The sequence below is a fragment of the Lupinus angustifolius genome, chromosome LG17 (assembly GCF_001865875.1).
Source record: "Lupinus angustifolius cultivar Tanjil chromosome LG17, LupAngTanjil_v1.0, whole genome shotgun sequence".
Classification (NCBI taxonomy): Eukaryota; Viridiplantae; Streptophyta; class Magnoliopsida; order Fabales; family Fabaceae; genus Lupinus; species Lupinus angustifolius.
Window position 1 is genome coordinate 13,288,510 of NC_032025.1, and position 18,260 is coordinate 13,306,769.

Here is an 18,260-nt window from a genome sequence, read left to right on the forward strand (position 1 = left end):
TTTGGATGAATATGGAGACAGACTGTTGTACTTATGTCAGGAAATGCCACAAATGCCAAATTTATGCAGACAATATCAATGCTCCACCAAATCCTCTAAATGTCCTTTCAGCACCATGGCCTTTCTCCATGTGGGGAATGGATGTTATCGGACCAATAGAACCGAAGGCTTCCAATGGACATTGTTTCATCCTCGTGGCCATCGACTACTTCACAAAGTGGGTTGAGGTATGTTCATATGCCAATGTGACCAGAACAGTGGTACTACGATTTATCAAGAAAGAGTTAGTGTGTAGATATGGGTTACCCAGCAAGATCATCACGGACAATGCCACAAACCTGAACAACAAGATGATGACCAAGATGTGTAGTGAATTCAAGATCAAGCATCATACATCTTCACCTTATCGTCCTAAGATGAATGGAGCAGTAGAAGCAGCAAACAAAAATATTAAGAAGTTTGTTCAGAAGATGGTGGTAACATACAAGGATTGGCATGAAATGTTACCCTTTGCTCTACATGGGTATCGCACATCCATACGCACATCAACTGGAGCAACACCTTACTCGCTAGTGTATGGAATGGAGGCAGTGCTCCCAATTGAAGTAGAAATTCCGTCACTCAGAATCATGGCAGAATCAGGATTGAAGGAATCAGAATGGATCCAAGCGCGGTACGACCAACTGAACATGATAGAAGAAAAAAGATTAGCTAATTAGTTGCTATATGTCATGGTCAATTATAGCAGAAAAGGCTCATGAGATCTTATGCTAAGAAAGTTCGACCGTGCCATTTTCAAGAGGGGGATCTGGTGCTTAAGAAGATACTCCCAATACATAAAGACCATAGGGGGAAGTGGGCCCCAAATTATGAAGGACCATTCATGGTGAAAAAGGCGATCTCTTGAGAAGCATTGATATTGACCACTATGGACGGAAATGACCTACCTCTTTCGGTAAATTCAGATGTCGTGAAGAAATATTATGCTTGAGAGACCTTTCAAAAGCTTTGCAAGTCTCAACCAAGCCATGTCATGGTTCATGGAAAGGGAAAGGTAGCAAGGAAATTAAGGGAAATCAAAGAAGATGGTCACGAGAGAAGCAAAAAGGAGCAACCAGTAAAGGAAAATCCAAAGTACACATTAAGTGCCTTCGTTGTGACAGATTTGGCCATTATAAGTCAGAATGTAGGACCAATATGAGCAAAAAGGAGAAAGCAAATTATGTTGAGCAAGATGAGAAAGAAGATGGGACCTCTTTATTGATGGTGTGCCATACCGGAGAAGAAAATACCAAGAACGTGTGGTATTTAGACATCGGGTGTAGCAATCACATGTGTGGAGATAAGCAGACTTTCACCGAGCTTGATGAAACTCTCAGTGACACAGTAAAGTTTGGTGATCATTCAACCATGGAAGTTAAAGGCAAAGGTAAAATCAGTATTCAAACAAAATCAGGTCAGAACAATCTATTCAAAATATTTTGTTCCTGACCTGATTTGAAAACTAACTTATTAAGTATTGGACAACTACAAGATAAAGTCTATGAAATTATGATAACAAATGGAATATGTCAGGTGAAAGATGTTGAGATAGGACTGATTTTACAAGCAAAGATGACCAACAACAAGATGTTTCTTGCTTATTTGCAGAATTCAAAGTTTAATTGCTTAGTGGCTGAACAAGAGAGCTTGGCTTGGCTTTGGCACAATAGATTTGGCCATTTACATTTTGGAGGATTACAACAAAAGAAAATGGTAAGAGCACTTCCCAAAATTGAATTGCCTTCACGTGTTTGTGAAGAATGCATTACCAGTAAACAACGCAAAGATGCATTTCCAAAAGGGGAGGCTATGAGAGCTCAAAATATACTAAAATTGGTGCATACAGATCTTTGTGGACCAATTACTCCTGAATCCAATGGAGGTAAACATTATTTTATAACATTTATTAATGACTTTAGTCAAAAGACAAAGTGCTATTTTTTACAGAATAAATCAAAAGCATTTCAAGCATTCAAACAATTTAAGATGCTTGTTGAAAAAGAATCTAATTGCTTCATTAGGATGTTTAGATCTGACTGAGGATGAGAGTTTAACTCCTCTGAATTGATAAAATTTTGTGAAGCTAATGGCATCAAAAGGCGGCTTACAAGCTCTTATACACTGTGAATACCCACTTTTGTCCGGTCCTATTTTCAACGTTTAAAATAGACTCCGGTGTATATTTATTAGAGTTATTTTGTGTAATATCGATATGTGTGATGTTAAAGTTTGTGTATAACTTGTCAGTTTGAAGAGAAAAAAAATTTGACGGGCTAGAAGTTGGGCCTTTAAATTTAATCATCAATTCCTCAAACTGATTTCTTTAATTTAACCACTACATTGTTCATAACATTATAGGTCCTTTTCTTTAATTTATTTGCAATAAAACTTATTATGGTAAATACTTATAAACTGTTTTCTAACAATAAAAATATATATTAATATTTAACTCGAAAATAGGAAATATATAATAAACATATATGATTAAACTGAAGTAACATACTGGTTGGTAATAATCCCTGAAATTGGGGAAGCAGTAGGTGAAAGTGGAGTTGTTACCCAACTTTTAGGAGGGGAAGTTGTTGGCATTAAAGAAGGAGAAAGTGTTGAGAAAAGGGGAGGACAACACGAAAAAGAAAAGGAGGTAACAAGTACAAAAGAAGAACTGAACAAAAGGGGCATTGAATAAAAAGAAGAAAAAAGCATAATGTTATTAAAATTAAAGGCAAGAGCAGAGGAATCAAGGATACAAAAAGCAAGGTATATACAAAAGGGAAATCTAAAACATGTTAGTAATCATGTGTATTATTAACATTTTTAGTCTTTAACATAATGCATATCATTAAGTCTTCACGGTACATCCATGATAATATTTTCGTGATATACTTTCAGTTTTACCTTGTATTTTGGAAGAAGTTGTGAGTTGTTATTTGTGATCATATGAGACTCTTGCTATCTTTTAGAAGTTTTAGAGTTAGGATTCTATTTAAATTGTTCTCTTTAGTTATTATGATGTGTGAATTTTGTTTATTGATTACATTTTGCTTCAATTTCCCTTATCTTTGTTGCTACCTTCTTCTAATTTACATCTCTACATGTCCTAAATGGTGTCTCTTCCATGTCTAGAGCCAATCAGAATGTGACTTTTGTTATTTTTTGTTTTTAAAGATTTTCTTTTATTCATGTGACAATATGTGATAGACTTAGGACGGGGAATGAAACACGGTTGGGGACATGTGATTTTTATCCCTCACCCAAAACCTGACACCCAACTTTCCACACCTTATGCATTCATCAATATCTAGGTCAATCGGTTAACAATGATCATCGTGAACCACCATTTTTCAACTGCATTTGCAGAGATCCTGTGAAATCAAAGTTTTTTTCCTTTTTATCTTCGTCAATGTCTTATCCGTTTCATTTTTTAAGCAACTATACTTCATTCAGTAAGGGTGTTCAAATTAATTTCATAAAGCTAAACCAAATATATTTTTGGTAAGGCCATCCAAATTTATTTCGGATGAGTTAAAAATATATGCTTCGATTGAGCTTTTCAAAATTAATTTCGATGCCCTTGAACTCTGTTCTTTAATGGTGACAACAAGGGTCTGGTTCATAGTGGTATTATTACATATTGAATTTGACTGATTTGTAATTACCTATTGGTTTCTCACCCACACTTTCTCACCCACACTTTCTCAAAACCAATATTATATTTTAAATTTTTCCTAAGATTATTTTTATTATGTGTAATCTAAAAAATCAAATACAATTTTGTTGTTTTAAATTTTAGTTGTTTCTATGCATTTTATATTTTTTGAATTTTATTTATTTTTTAAATAAATCAAATATAATGTTAGGTATGAGGAATAAGTTATGCATCAAGAAGATGAGTATGACGTTTTTGGTAAAAGGAATAGTTCAAGAAGTTAGGGCAATTTTTAAATGTATTTAGACTGTTATAAGTTTTAACTTTTAAATAAAAGCTTGTGTATATTAGTTTTAAGGGTGAGATCCACTTACTCTAAGAATAAATTTTTTAAACTTACTTCATATCTTAGTCATCAATTATTGGAAAATCTAATAGTTTGAAATAATGAATAGATTTAAATTTTTTTTTTTTGTAAAAGGAATAGTTCAAAGAGTTAGGGCAATTTTTAAATGTCTTTAGACTGTTGTAAGTTTTTTAAGTTTACTTCATATCTTAGTCATCAATTATTCGGAAATCCAATGGTTTGAAATAATGAATAAATTTAAATTGTTGGATTTCTCAAGAATTGATACCTAAAATGTGAAGTTTAGAGTAAATGGATTTCTTCTCTAATTTTAAGTATGTTGTGTTATTTATTTGGAGTAAAATAGCTTCACTCATAGTTTAGATAATCTCATTAAATAATTGGAGAATATATTAACCTTTCGATTATTTATTCAAATTTAAAAAATAAGTAATTTTTTTCATGAAAAAAAGTGATACATGTTAAATAAAAGTAATAATAAAAAATGAAGAGGATCATCTCAATCACTTGCTAATAACCCATTTATGATAACTTATTTATGTTATTTTTCTTATTATGAATAGGGGTGAATATACTCACTTTTTATTAAGTTTAAACACTATATTAAGTGGTTAATGGCATCTATCCATCTCTCATTTAGAAATTCTACATGATTATTTTTGTTATAATGAAAAGTACCCCTATAAAAGAAACTAGTCATTTTTTGGTGTATGACTATTAATTTTAATAAATATTACTTACAAAAGTCAAACATTTTAGCTTAATATTTGATGATTTAATAAGACCTTAGACTAGACCAACACAAGGTTGGTGATACAATTGACATATATGAATTAAAAAAGTTGTGTACATATAAAAAGAAAAGGTGGATGGTTTATAATTCTACTGAAGTGTGAATGTGAGATTCTCCAGTCAAGAAAAGAAAAAAATAAGAGCAAGTAGAAAAGCCCAAAACATTGACAAGTTAATTCCGCTTTTACCCTTGCATCGTGGCTAGTCGTCCTCTACCTCGAATAAGAATAAGAAATAAAAAAGTTTTGAACCTGTCAGACAACCGTGTAACCATCTCAGCCAGTGGTGAACACAGCCTGAGAACGATCCTCCACTGCCACAGATGATTCTCTCTCAAAGGAGAGATCATCATAGCCATTAATCACGCTCTGATTACACGGTCATGATTCATCAACCAGGTTTAGGTTCTTGTCTCCTTAGAACTCAAGGACACAATGGTACGAGCCTATAGAACAGATCCTGTTCAAGTAAGGTCGTGACCATTGTCTTCTCATTTCAGTTATATAAATACTTCCCATTTTCTAGGTTTCCTCGATGTGGGACTAAATTAATGTTTCTGTATTTTATAACTTTGATGTGTCTACTGTCTAGTGTACATGTACATGGAACGTGATCATATTAGTGCTGCCAAAATGTAATCATGTTCCTTATTTCATGATATCTCTCAAATGTATGTTAATGAAATGATACAAAGAGGAATTAAGAACATACCCATAAATAAAATATGAAACACAGAGTTTCTGTACTCTTAACGGAATGAATATAAATGGGGTGTTTGAAAACATAATTGTAAACAGCTAAACATAATTGTTGTTGTTATAGTCATAATTGTAAACATCCATTACTATGTTGTCACTGCCAGAAACTGACCATAATCTGTATTATCTATAGGAATGTGCTGTTTTTTCTTCAGTTTTAACAAGATATGAACAGAAGAATGGGAAACGGGAAGTGCAGGAACCGGTTCATTCGGTTGCGGAGAGCAACTCTTGAATGGCAAAGTCGTTGAAGGAGTTGAAGAAGAACAAGTTATGGATTGCACTTTCAAAGGAAGAAATTGAGGAGGACATTTTCGCCATGACAGGGAGTAGACCTAATCGAAGGTCAAAGAAGAAGCCGAAAAATGTTAAGAAACAAATGGATGTATGAATTTTAAGTCACTCTGTGTTTCCATTAGTTTAAAAACGAATATGATTATTGTGAAGTGAACAAATTTTAGTTAATTTTTGCAGAGTGTTTTCCCTGGCCTATGAAGATGGGGTCAACGTTGATGCTTACATTGCAATTGTAGTGGTGATTGCATTGCATTTATCACAGTTGTGGAGGTTTTACATTGTTGCCTTTTATGTGCAGCAGAGGTTCAAAAATTGTGGTGGACAATTTACAATTGCATTTGCATCTGGCTAGTGTAGTTTATGATAGCTTTCACAATCACATTGCAATAGCAATTGCTGCCACATGTTTCTGCAATTGTTCACCATTGTATTAAAACGCAATGTAATCACAACTACAACTCTATCACGATTGCAATTGAAGCTACAATGGCCAAATTTCCTGCCAATTCTAATGAGAGCAACATAATCAGACCCGCAATTTAAAACCATGTGTGGGTTTGCTATGTCCTGATGACCGCTTCAATTTAGTTTTTTTGGGTTATAATTTCATGGCATTGAATTGAGGAAATTGAGCAATGGATAATGCTTGTCCACTTTTCATGTTTCTTATAATTTTGTGCTTGTGAAGTGAAAAAAAATAGTTAATTTTTGCAGAGTGTTTTCCCTGGCTTATGATCTAATCGAATTGCAGCTTGCGAAAGCAGTTTAGAAAGCTTTTGCCCATGGTAAATAGGACCTGGATAGAACAAGTGCACACATTTTGTAAACACAAAATGAGTAATGGAAAGGGATATTGTCAGAAGAGCCCCAATGAGGTTGAAAGTTTACAATATGATTGCATGCTTTTCTGCCATTCTTATATGTCTATATGTTTCATGTTGTTAACTTTATTAATTCGCTCCATTATAGTTATTGGCTTATTGCATTGATAATCTCAATCATAGCATCATTAGATTTGCATGATAGCAAGCATTTCTTCATCATCAATGGAAAGCAATGCTAAAATGGTTTTAGTTCAATTGGTCTGATTATAGCTTAACCAATCATGAAGGGCAAATATAATGATATAATAAAAAGCTTCTTGCTGCATCACTAGTATTGGAGTCTGTATTATGTCGTAGGTTATTGTATGATGAGAAACCTTAGGAGTTTAGATTTGGCCTCTTAGGCTACAAATATGTTTGAATCCTTTTTCAAATTCATGTTAACATGCAACTGAGTTTGTAGGATGAAACTTCAAAAAGTTACTTACTGCATATAAATGGTCATTTAACATGAGGTGATGGATAAAAGTTACATGCATATACCAACCTATTGGGGTAAAACCCTCCTTCCTAGTTGAGTCTCTTCCTTGAAGTTGCATGAATGACTTGTATGCACATGAGGACATACTTTTGTGAGCCAAAAAGTGGACTAATAAGTTTCTAATGGCATTAAACCAATGTGTACATATCATAATTATACTCATCATCCGATAGTAGTATTCCATACAAAACGAGTACTAAAGTACTTATTTCACGATCATGTATTTTCAAAAGGATTTAGTTAGAATGCATCGTCATTGTATGTTTTTTATGTTGACAAAACAATCATATATTGTCACGTGAGAGAAAATGTTTGACTCTTTTATCAAAATTGGATTATTTTCCAAATGGCCAAAATCCATAGTTCATGTTTAGATCACAACTCCAAATTTAAACTACTGTCTAGCTTGAAACCATAACCAGTGTATATCAAATATTTGAATGGCAAATGCAAATAAAATCTGCAAATCTGTCTATAATAGTATCATAATTATAAATTTATGCTGGGGAAATAGGAGAAGATTACAACTACAACCTTAAAACCAGTGGAAATAAAACATCCACTTTAATTACATCCCATTTATAAATAACATAGTACACTACACAAGGATCTTCAAGATTACCTGGTAGAGTTTGTAGTAATCTTTGTAGCACTCCTCTTTATAGACTCTATTCTCTGAAGCCTTATTTGCTCTCTAAATTTTGCAATAAACTCATCAGCCTTCTTATCCACATCTGGTCCTTCATCAATACAATTAGTTTCATCTGTTTTTGAACCTTCCACACTTTCTTTCTTGGTGACTCTTCCTCCAACATCTTCATCCTCAGTTTCGGTATCTTCATCACCAGATTCCATAACTACCTTGTTAAGAAAGCTTTCTTTTTCTTCTTCTCTGCCGAATTCCATTGAATCATATCCCATAACCTTTCTTGTTGGCTCTTCCTTGAAATGTTCTTCAACTTCCAATTCTCCTTTCTTCATAGTTCCTTCTTTTCCAAACAAATCTTGTCTCTGATTGGGTCTAATTTTTCTAACTGATTTTCCAATATTTGATATATTTTCAGCATACCCTTTTGGCTTAACTTCTATACTTGATTCAATTCTTTTCATTTTCATGTCATTTGTCTCACTTGAGAAGCTTCTCTTCAACTCCTTATCAAAGGAGGAATAACTAGCTCTTTCATTGAATGAAGCATACCTTGGTTTCATGGAGATTGATTTCTGAAACATTGGTGGTGGTGGTGGTGGTGGAGGAGGAGGACAAGACTTGTTGTAAAACACCTTCTTCCTCATCAAATCCTCTGAGTTCTTGGCAAGTGGCCCTGTTGCAAAACATGGCAGATACCAATACAGAGAACATAAAAATTAGAGAAAGTTTAGAATTGTGAAAAGCCAAAGTATACAATATAATACAGGTTTATATAGCCAGTAAAGAGAAACATCAATGTAACTAATTCTAATTACCCTTAACAGATTCAGGTGAAAATGAAGGTGAAGGAGTGAATTTTGGTGAAGAAGGCAATGTACTTGTTCGCGATGAAAGTGAAGTTTGAGACTTCCCTAAGCGAGGTTCCATCTTATCGAATTCAGATTCCTCCATTGTAGGCCTTGAAGCATGTTGTTTAGGTGCCTCAACTTGTTGTTTAGGTTCTAACCTTCCTGACCTTGATCTCCATGGGATTGGAGAAGGAAGAACAACATTTTCCATCTTATTCTCCACTTTTGCATCACCGACACCTTCAAGTTCATCATTTCTACCTTTACTTGAGTTTCTTGAAAACCTTTTGGAGCTTGTTTTGGAATTTGACCTATTCAAAGATAAAGAGCTTATAGTGCTTGATTCATCATTGTCTACTTTTGCATCACTAAATTGCGGTCGCAGTTGTGGCAGCTGAGATTCATTAACATATTTAGCATCATCATCGGATAAACGAGACTTCAAACTTCTAACCGGTAAAAGCAAAGGCTTTTCACCAATTCTTGATCTCGAACTCGCACTAGCAATACCACCACCACCTTGATCTTCATGTGGTGCTACAACAACTACAGGTTCATTCCTGTAGTGCTGATTGTTCCATGTTTGGACTTTGTTAATTCCATGATCAGAATCAGATGATGAGTTTTCATCAGCTTCTCCATCTTCAAAAAATGATGAAACTTGTAAGACCCTTGAAACAAGTATTTGTGCATTATCAAACTTAGACATATTGTTCTCTTTCTCTTTATCAGTTTCATTATTTCTACTACTGAATAGGCCATAAGAGATCGCAATACCAACTAAAAGAAGGTGGAGAAGCTCCCAACCTCTTGTGTGTAGAGTTTGGTTGATGAATTCAGGAGCCTGTGAAGGAAAAAGTGGTAGAATAACTAAGAAAATTGCAACTATAGCAGCTTTGTATAGAAAATGGTTATGAAACTTAATAGGGTCTTCTTCATGGTTCTTTTCTGCATGGTTCTTTTCTGAAGTTGGTTGTTTTTGGTGTTTCGTGTTATGGGTTGCATTTGCACCTTCCATTGAAGAATGGAAAGAACAAAGATGGGAAGAGTATGTGGGAAAAGACAAAGAATATGTGGGGAGGGGTGTAGAAGTAGAGGGAGCAGACTTACAAGTTAAGGAAAGAAAATATATTTTTTTGTTATAACAAAGGTATTCCCTCAATCTTTTGGGTAAGGAACTAATCCATTTTGGACGTATAGCTGTCAATTTCAACAAATATCATTCTTAAAAATCAAAAATTTGATCTTTTAGCCATTATGAGTATCTTGTGATGTCTTAAACCACTGTATTAATGTCTAGGAAGAAAAGAAGGTCTTAAAAGTGAAAAGTAGAAACAGGTTAGTCAGCAAATCTGAAGCTTCTGCCTTTAATAAGACAAAATGTCAAACATAGCCTTATTGCATTTATACTTTCCATTTGCCGTTGTTGCTTGAGCTAGAGTACACATGAAAGTGGCAAAACTTGTTCCGAACATTGAAAATTATAGAATTTGTTACTGAAAATTCTTAGTTTGTCTGTTTCATAATATCTGTTATGTTCTTTTACAAAGATTGATAAGAGAAAAAATATAAGGGTAAGAGTTTTATAATCATTACCTACCATTTATTTTTAATTCTTATTGAGTCTTAAAAAAGATTAATACAAATTAATGGTAAATGATGATTGTTTATAAATCTTTACCCTAATACCCTAATAGTAAATAAGTATTGTACTCTACTGAAAATCTATTAAATATCCTCAAGTTTAGAGACATATAACTACTTTGGATTAAATTACCCTCACTAATACTCTTTCATGCCATTTAACAATGAGGAGGTTTTGATTTTTTTTTTAGAGTGATTCAATTGTCTCCATATACACTCTTTCATTCCCCCCGTTTTCATGCTTAAGGGTCTTACTAGGAATACATGATGTCCTAAAAACTGTATTATAAATTATAATTGAGTAGAAAAATATATAATTATTAAAAATTTACATTATTTTCAACCAATCTCAGAAATTACATACATTTTTTTGGATATCAGATATGCTCCTGGGAGGAGAATCTCAAAGTAAAAGAAATTTTAATATGCCCCTTTCAGATTTAAAGTAAAAAAATATGCAATGTTTATATGAATAAATAAAGAAGCTTAATGATAATATATCACTACATGAGTCCATTCCTGATTTATTTATTTTTTATAAAAAAAGCATTATATAAATCTTTTTATATATATACCATAATAGTTAGCGTTGGATGAAATTATGATGCCTTTTTTTGTAGAGAATGCTTTTCTCATCAGCACCATTATTCTAATACTTCAAATCCTATTTTTGGCTACCGTTAGATTCTCTTAAAGCTTACGCAGTGTACAATGTGGTTGAAAAAGATTATTCCAAAACTATTTGTTTAAATTGGGAAAAAGGAGATGGAATAAACATATGTCTCAGTTAGTGATTTGTCTAATCAAAAGACACAAAAGGCATGATGTTGGCTAAGAATGTTGTGGGCCTTTTAGCTAGGTTAGATGACTAAGAAATGGTGGCTTATTCCATTCATGTGAGTTGAAGTGTTCTATACTTTCTCAAAGCTGCCACCGGGGGTAAGCAGCACAGGTTGGGAGAGGAGTAAGATTTGTCTGTTACCCTGTCTTAAATAATAGTTGAATTATTTTTTAAATTGAATCCGATTATAAATATGAAGCTAACCTGATTCTAAAGGTTTATTGAATTAACCCTTGAATTTGATCATAGATTTAATTAAATATAAAATATATATTTTTTAGATACAGTCTTCTTAATACTATGAATATATAATTTGATATGTGAAATAATATATATGTAGATATTTTGTTAATTATATAAATATGGTAAAAGTTAGAGAATTAATGATAATTTGAGTCAAAGAGATGACGTTACTATGTACACATGAATAGACACTGATACAAACATAATGAATGAGTGGACATGATAGGTCGGACACTTCATGATTACTATTACCTGGCCCCAAATATTGATTGAGCCTAATTTTTGAACTCGAACTCGGCCTAGATATAATAAAACTTGATCATATTCAGATTCAATCATGATCGAGTCTAACTAGATAAGCGGATATGGACAATTCTACTCATCCCTAATTGCCATTGCCTTTTAAATACACTTCTATTATTTTTCTACAACAAATTTTGAACCCTATACTTAATATTATTTTGTTAATGTCGTTACATGCAGTGAGAATTAGAAATGAAAAGTGGATATATTTTATTGAATAAATGGTATGATTAAATAAAATAATTTATGTACTCAGTTTCCAATAAAATATATATTCCTAACTCCTTCTTAAGGACCCAAGATAAGAAACCATTTTATGCATAAAGTATGTATTTAAGTTAATAAGTCAACAAAATTTGAAGGACGCCAACTTATCGTGAAAGAAATATTAAATTTTTAATGGGAAATTACACTGAATTTAAAGTATAACTTAATTATATTCAACACTCTTCTATTTTTAAAAAGATACACTTATCTCCCTATAAAAAGGTTAGTAATATTTTTTATACGCATATTTGTTTACAGTAAGGAAAAATTGTACAAATTTAGATCTAGATGTTCACCCTTGTTAAAAGCGTTGTTCTTCTTGCATTCGCGATTGTCATCTTTATCATAAGCGTTATTAGTTTTCTCTATTCTCATATGTGACAAGTTGGATGAATATGATGTATATACTCCAATTTGAGAGAGGAGTGTTTGATATATAATTGTTACAGTCATTTTGAGCTTGTGTGATTCAGAGCTATCATGAACTAACTGTAATAAATTCTTGTGTGATCAAGATTCTTCTCGACGCTCTTGATATTATCCCGAATATTGGTTAAATGATGGTTGTTTTTAGTTGATAGTACTCTCTAGTACTTCCTTATTAAATGGTATTACCTACTATGCAACCATCATTTTTGTTAGTCTATTTCTATTCATGTTGAGATAATTTCTATCATAAATGGCGAAGTGTTGTTTGCTTCTTCCAAATGGTTAGATTTTATTCTCTTATAAATTTGAAGATTTAAAACATTTGTTCTAGCTACCTTACATTATTTTCATAGTAGTTATAATTATTTTGATTATTTTCCTTTTTAAAAACATCATTAATAACAAACTTAAAAACTGTAAATTTTATTGATGGTTTTAAATTATAATGAGAGAAAAACTTGTGTAAAAATATATCTAACATGTTATATTTAGAGACAAATACATTTATGTTTTATGATACTATATGCAAACACTTCCACACAAGTCATTCTATTATGATAATTATGTCTTAAATTTGCTTAAAGTATGTTAGAATTAAAATTAATTTATTTTATTCATCATAATTAGTTTTCTTATTTAATTCGGTGTCTAATATGGTAATATTAGTGTAAATATATAATTTAGTATTATGTTTTTGTATCACAACATTATCACAAATCATTATCATTTACAATACTATCAATAAACTATTTTGACATTCTTTTTTCTCCTTCCATATCTACAACTTAACCATTTTCAACATGTTTAACATTGAATAGTAGCTAACAACAAAAAAATGAAGGTTAAATTTGCTAAAGGGTGATATCACTAAAATCAATCAGCAGTATAACTAAAATTGCATCTAGAGAACAGCCAATACATTTTTCAAACATACTATCATCTTTGTAATACAAAACATGTCATTTGACTCTACAACATTTCCATTTGAGAAAACCTGTTCCACTGAGAAAGCTTTTTTCTCCTTTATGGTTTGAGTTACAAGATAGCAATGATCACAACAGATATGGTACAAGCAAGGAGAAGGAAAGAAAGAATAACACACAGGTGGAGGAAGCAAATCAAAATCATAGGAGGTCCCGTGCTAGAGTCACTGGTTTTTCATGTATAAAGGCAACATCACCATTAGTTGGAGTTAGGAAGTGGTGAGTGGAACGCTCCTCTTCACTGTCGTCTGACACAGAAGCATCGGATTCTGATCCCTCATCATCTGCAATGATAGACATTGGAATCATGCATCTAATCCACCCAAACCGCGGCAAGATTTCATTATTATAAGGTCCAAGGAATCATGCATCTAATCCACCCAAAATTCTATGGTCCAAGGAATCATGCATCTAATCCACCCAAAAAATGACAGACAAAAATCAACCCAGAAATGAGAGTTTTTGAGATTTTGTAAAAACTCATAAGCTAGTAGGTTCAACAATAATCACAGTACTTTACAATCTACATTGTGTGTGGCTTTATTGCGTGATTTTCAGAACACAAGAAAAAACATCTCATTTTTATAGCAAGAGAAGTAGAGCACACTAAAACTCTATTTCCTTCTGGTTTTCATGAATGCGAAAGAGTGTGCCTTTTCTTTTTCTGATTTTAACAGTAAATATTGAAATGGACTTCTATGTACAGAAGATATGAGATATGTCATGTGCTATGCAAAAATTGAGTAAAATAGGTTTCATGTCTCACCAGAATATGCTACATGTTCGGGGAGATGTCTAACAGCAGAAACCTGAAGGTTTTCTGGAAGAAGACAGTTACAGAAAGAACCTGAAACTCCAAAATGCATGTGATCAGATGCTATCCGGACAACAACAGTATATACAATCACCAAATTCAAAAAATTAAAGCCAAATTTTAAGCACGTCTGGATTGCTAGTCGCATCAAAATAGGGGTGTAAAGTGTAATGGAAGGCAAAACATATTTATAAATACCACATATGCGTGTTAAAATTATGGTGAAGAGTAACACCCGGGTGAAAAGGTACATTACACTTATATAGTGAGCAAAGAGAGTCCTCACCAACACGAGCTAGCCGATTTACCCATGCAGGGATGGGCTTTCCAGTTAATTGTTGGCAAACTTCATCAGTGAAATGGTTGCAATTCTTGGCAATTAGATGGTAAGTGTCTCCATGATATTTTGAAGAGAGGCGCTCCATGAAAGAACGGAATTCTGAATGAGACATATCCGTGGTACCCAATAACACTGATCGTCTGAAGATAAAGCCAGGACAGCTTCTAGGTTCCACCTCAAATACACCACTTGTTGGGTATTCATGTGCACCAAAGCCATATTCCATACCATGCACTATTCATAAAAACAATGAGCTATAAATTGGTCCAAGGCAGTGTTTAAAACAAGAAATCAGTACATCCGAGCAAATAGTGAATAATATGTTTGATGAATGTAGTTCTAACCTTTAAAATGTAGCTTTTTTTATTTTCCACTATAAGAAATCAGTAACTTGTTCTTTAGATGTTGTGACTTGTACTTATAGCAAATATCCGAAAGTGTTACATTAACCATGAAAGACAACTTTTCCAGAAATGGATGTTAGTGTTAGGATCATATAAGATACTAGATGAAGTGGAATTCCATTTGACTTTGAGCACAAACATTACAATGTAGTATTTTCTTCAACCATCTATCTTTAACAACACAAATACCAAAATAGAGAGTCAATGCTCTAGAGTCTAGAGTAATCAAAGTTTGTGGTCATGACAATGAAAACATTATTGAGCCAAGTATATACAGTATTTATCAACCACAAAGTCTACTTCATTATCAATTAAACACTCTTGCTTTCATAAATAAGGAGATCATAAGTGTCCTTATACAACAGTTTTAACTACTCTGTCGTCACAAACACAGAGCCACAAAAGAATTTTCCCAAATAAGGTAACTTACACCTCATGAAACCATACCAACCACTTCATTATTTGGAAGCAGAAGCACATGGGACCTATACTAGTATACTAGAAATTACTGAGAACATAATACAAGACAAAGTCTCTAACTAACACAAAGTCACAACATTAATTTGTGTGTATGCATGTGTAAAGCCTTTAGCATGACCCAAGCAGATACCGAACATGGCACATCAATACACAGTGAGATGCATGTGTTAGGGCTCTCACATGATGCATACATACACCAAAAAGGGCACATCAATACTCACTGGAATGCTTCATTTGATTGTCAAAATGCACTGCTAAGTTACCCTATGAATCATAAAAGTGGCATTGAACTGCATCAAGAACATAAATAGTCCAAAAACTAACAAATCACGAAGCATACATAATTTTTTTCTCAATAGAATCAAGAGCAAAGAGAGAGAAGGAAATAAGAGAAAAAGCGGGGCAGAGCAAGGAATGAATGTGAAGGCAACAGCAAAATAATTCAATCAGTTATTGACAACAAGGAGCCAGACAAACTGCTGCTTAGTATAAGTAATCCAAATATATATACATACTCAATTACTAATTTTTATATATCCATTGAGAAGTTAGAACCTTCCTTCATATTATTATAAATTATAACAGCAATGTACTCAATTACACCTTCGGATTCTCTTTTTCTTCTCTTCAATAGCACACTATCCACCATAATTGTCATTTAGCAATACTATAACAAATACTGATTTTTTTAAAATTCTCTTATAATTCATTCAAGCTAATATCTGTGGTAGATTTTACACAACAACAAGCTCAAGATTATAATAAGGGTCATACAAACAAACCTTCTATACCGGAATGAAAGATTCCAACTCCAAACAGGTAAAGATAATTGTTAGCAGGTGTAAGATCATATACATTGAGATACACCGTAGAACAACTCTTCTTCTCACTTTCCTGCGTCCTCTCTGAATTAGTGCTCGGTGGCATTGTTATAATTTCCTTCTCCCCAATTTCTCCAATTATATATCCCTAAGATCACAACCTCATCTTCTTAGCGTTGCAACACAAACCTATGAACCATTTCAAAAACCCCATTTACAAATATATATGATATACAACGAAATTTTAAGAATTTCAATTCAAAAAGGAAACCCCCATTTGGAAAAAAATCCAAACTTTTCATCTGGGGTTTGTAAAAAAATACTAAAAAAAACAAATGAAAAAATGTACCTTGAAAATCGGTGGTTAAAATTGTGTATTATTATTATTATATTTCGTTAGATTGTGTTGTGGAAATGAATGGAAGGGTGTTTAATTTTATAATTAACAATGAGTGAAAGGTAAATGGAGTTTAGGACGAATATGAAAGGTGGATTGAGAGAAAGAAGGAAACCCTAGAAATGTTAAAAAGGGGGAAATGGAATTAGGTATTAATGAATGAAATGAAGCAGTGAAATGAAATGAAGAAAGAGAGAGGAACTTACGAAAAGAGAAGAAGAAATTGAAGAAGAAATGTGAGGTGCCTAAATCACAGTGGTGGTTATTTCGCCGCCATTCTTCTTTAAAAGCCAACAGTTTTTTTCCCTTCATTGTTTGGTTAGATTCTTACTACGCAGTTTTAACTTTAAACTTTTAATTATGACCAAAAAAAATGAGTTGATGAGTTTGATATAATATTACTAAAACATCCATCATTGATATGAAATTACACCGAAAATATAATATGAAAGAATAGTAGATGATATGACATGTATAAATTTTTATTTACACTTTTTAATTGTTACTATTTTACTAGTATTATTTTGTTACCATAGCATGGAATATTGTCTTTGAAATGGTTTGTGGGGTGTTGAAAATATTTAAAAAATAATATATTTTCTTATAAATTATTTTATCCACGTGAAAAGTAATATGAGTCGTAAAATAAAATTTTGTTTATTAATAATTGATTTATAAATGATATATGCTATTTTTGTGTGTATAAAATTTAGTAGGAGAATGTAATATTACTCAAATATTTTTGTTCATCCTTGATCATTAGATCTGAAGTTTGTTGTCAATAGTTCAATTTCTGTAAGTGATATTTACTGAAAGAGAAAACATATAACCAAAATAGATTAATTAGTTAACCATCTATACTATATATAAAGCCAAAACTTGAAATAACTTCCCTCATGGTGTAATTTTCATTTCCTATGTTGCCCTTAACATTATTTAATTTTTACAAAAAAAACTATATAATCTTAAGCAACTACCACCAATATATTAATTAACCACATATCTCACACTTAATTAAACATTATCATAATCACACAAAAATATAATATAAAGTACACCGAACACAACAAATACATTTTAATTCACAAACAAATATATTTTAATTCACAATATTCGCCAGCAGGCACGAAGTGCCTGTACACACTAGTAAACTTAAAGAGATAAGTGAATTTCAATTTGGTTCACTAACATGTGACTAAGTCACGTTCAGCTTACGTGAGTTGGGTTGCCTCAAATGATAAGAGGGTTTTGTTATTTGGGTGTTGGTTATGACAAGTTGTGTGTTAAACAAGGAAGTGATATCTCAAAACTTAGGATTTCAAATTGAATAAGGTTATCAAAAGGAAGAAGAAAGGTAAAAACTTGAAGGGGGCATGGCAACTTTTAAACTAAGGCTAATGCACCTCTCGTTAGATTTATACTTCATATTTTATGTGTTAAAAATACTCAAATTAAAAATGTGCGTTTCTACTTTCTAAAATTCTAATTATGATCCTCTTCTCTTATGTTTAGCATGCCATAATAAAA

The 18,260-nt window shown here is 32.5% G+C and overlaps 2 protein-coding genes and 1 long non-coding RNA gene across 8 annotated transcripts; 1 reads left to right on the top strand and 2 right to left on the bottom strand.

Moving 5' to 3' along the window:
* On the top strand, positions 1,044–16,945 carry LOC109331565. Its single transcript, XR_002105808.1, has 3 exons — positions 1,044–1,054; positions 11,117–11,124; positions 16,790–16,945. It is a non-coding gene; the product is annotated as an uncharacterized LOC109331565 (long non-coding RNA).
* LOC109331562 lies at positions 7,673–9,886 on the bottom strand. Of its 4 annotated transcripts, XM_019566142.1 has the most exons (3): positions 8,735–9,886; positions 8,400–8,592; positions 7,673–8,369 (listed from the first exon to the last, which is right to left on the bottom strand). In XM_019566142.1, exons 1-3 carry the CDS (start codon positions 9,783–9,785, stop codon positions 7,889–7,891), a joined length of 1,725 nt encoding a protein of 574 aa, XP_019421687.1. In that variant the 5' UTR covers positions 9,786–9,886; the 3' UTR covers positions 7,673–7,888. The 4 variants fall into 4 exon arrangements, with proteins under 4 accessions (XP_019421687.1, XP_019421689.1, XP_019421688.1 ...); XM_019566144.1 differs by having other exon boundaries at positions 7,673–8,474; positions 8,827–9,886; XM_019566143.1 differs by having other exon boundaries at positions 7,673–8,592; positions 8,798–9,886.
* Positions 13,441–17,031, bottom strand: LOC109331563 (deSI-like protein At4g17486). 3 transcript variants are annotated; one of them, XM_019566146.1, is made up of 5 exons: positions 16,940–17,031; positions 16,298–16,525; positions 14,578–14,865; positions 14,244–14,330; positions 13,441–13,761 (listed from the first exon to the last, which is right to left on the bottom strand). In XM_019566146.1, exons 2-5 carry the CDS (start codon positions 16,440–16,442, stop codon positions 13,619–13,621), a joined length of 663 nt encoding a protein of 220 aa, XP_019421691.1. In that variant the 5' UTR covers positions 16,443–16,525; positions 16,940–17,031; the 3' UTR covers positions 13,441–13,618. The 3 variants fall into 3 exon arrangements, with proteins under 3 accessions (XP_019421691.1, XP_019421690.1, XP_019421692.1); XM_019566145.1 differs by lacking the exon at positions 16,940–17,031 and adding an exon at positions 16,686–16,796; XM_019566147.1 differs by lacking the exon at positions 16,940–17,031 and having other exon boundaries at positions 14,244–14,324.

Bases quoted from the DNA above. Each gene is read 5' to 3' on its own strand.
- LOC109331562 (XM_019566141.1), bottom strand. From the start codon at position 9,785: ATGGAAGGTGCAAATGCAACCCATAACACGAAACACCAAAAACAACCA. The intron at 8,593-8,734 runs GTAATTAGAATT...GTTTTGCAACAG, and splicing joins TTCACCTGAATCTGTTAAGG to GGCCACTTGCCAAGAACTCA.
- LOC109331563 (XM_019566146.1), bottom strand. From the start codon at position 16,442: ATGCCACCGAGCACTAATTCAGAGAGGACGCAGGAAAGTGAGAAGAAG. The intron at 14,331-14,577 runs GTGAGGACTCTC...TGCATTTTGGAG, and splicing joins AAATCGGCTAGCTCGTGTTG to TTTCAGGTTCTTTCTGTAAC. The intron at 13,762-14,243 runs GTGAGACATGAA...CTATCATTGCAG, and splicing joins CGAACATGTAGCATATTCTG to ATGATGAGGGATCAGAATCC.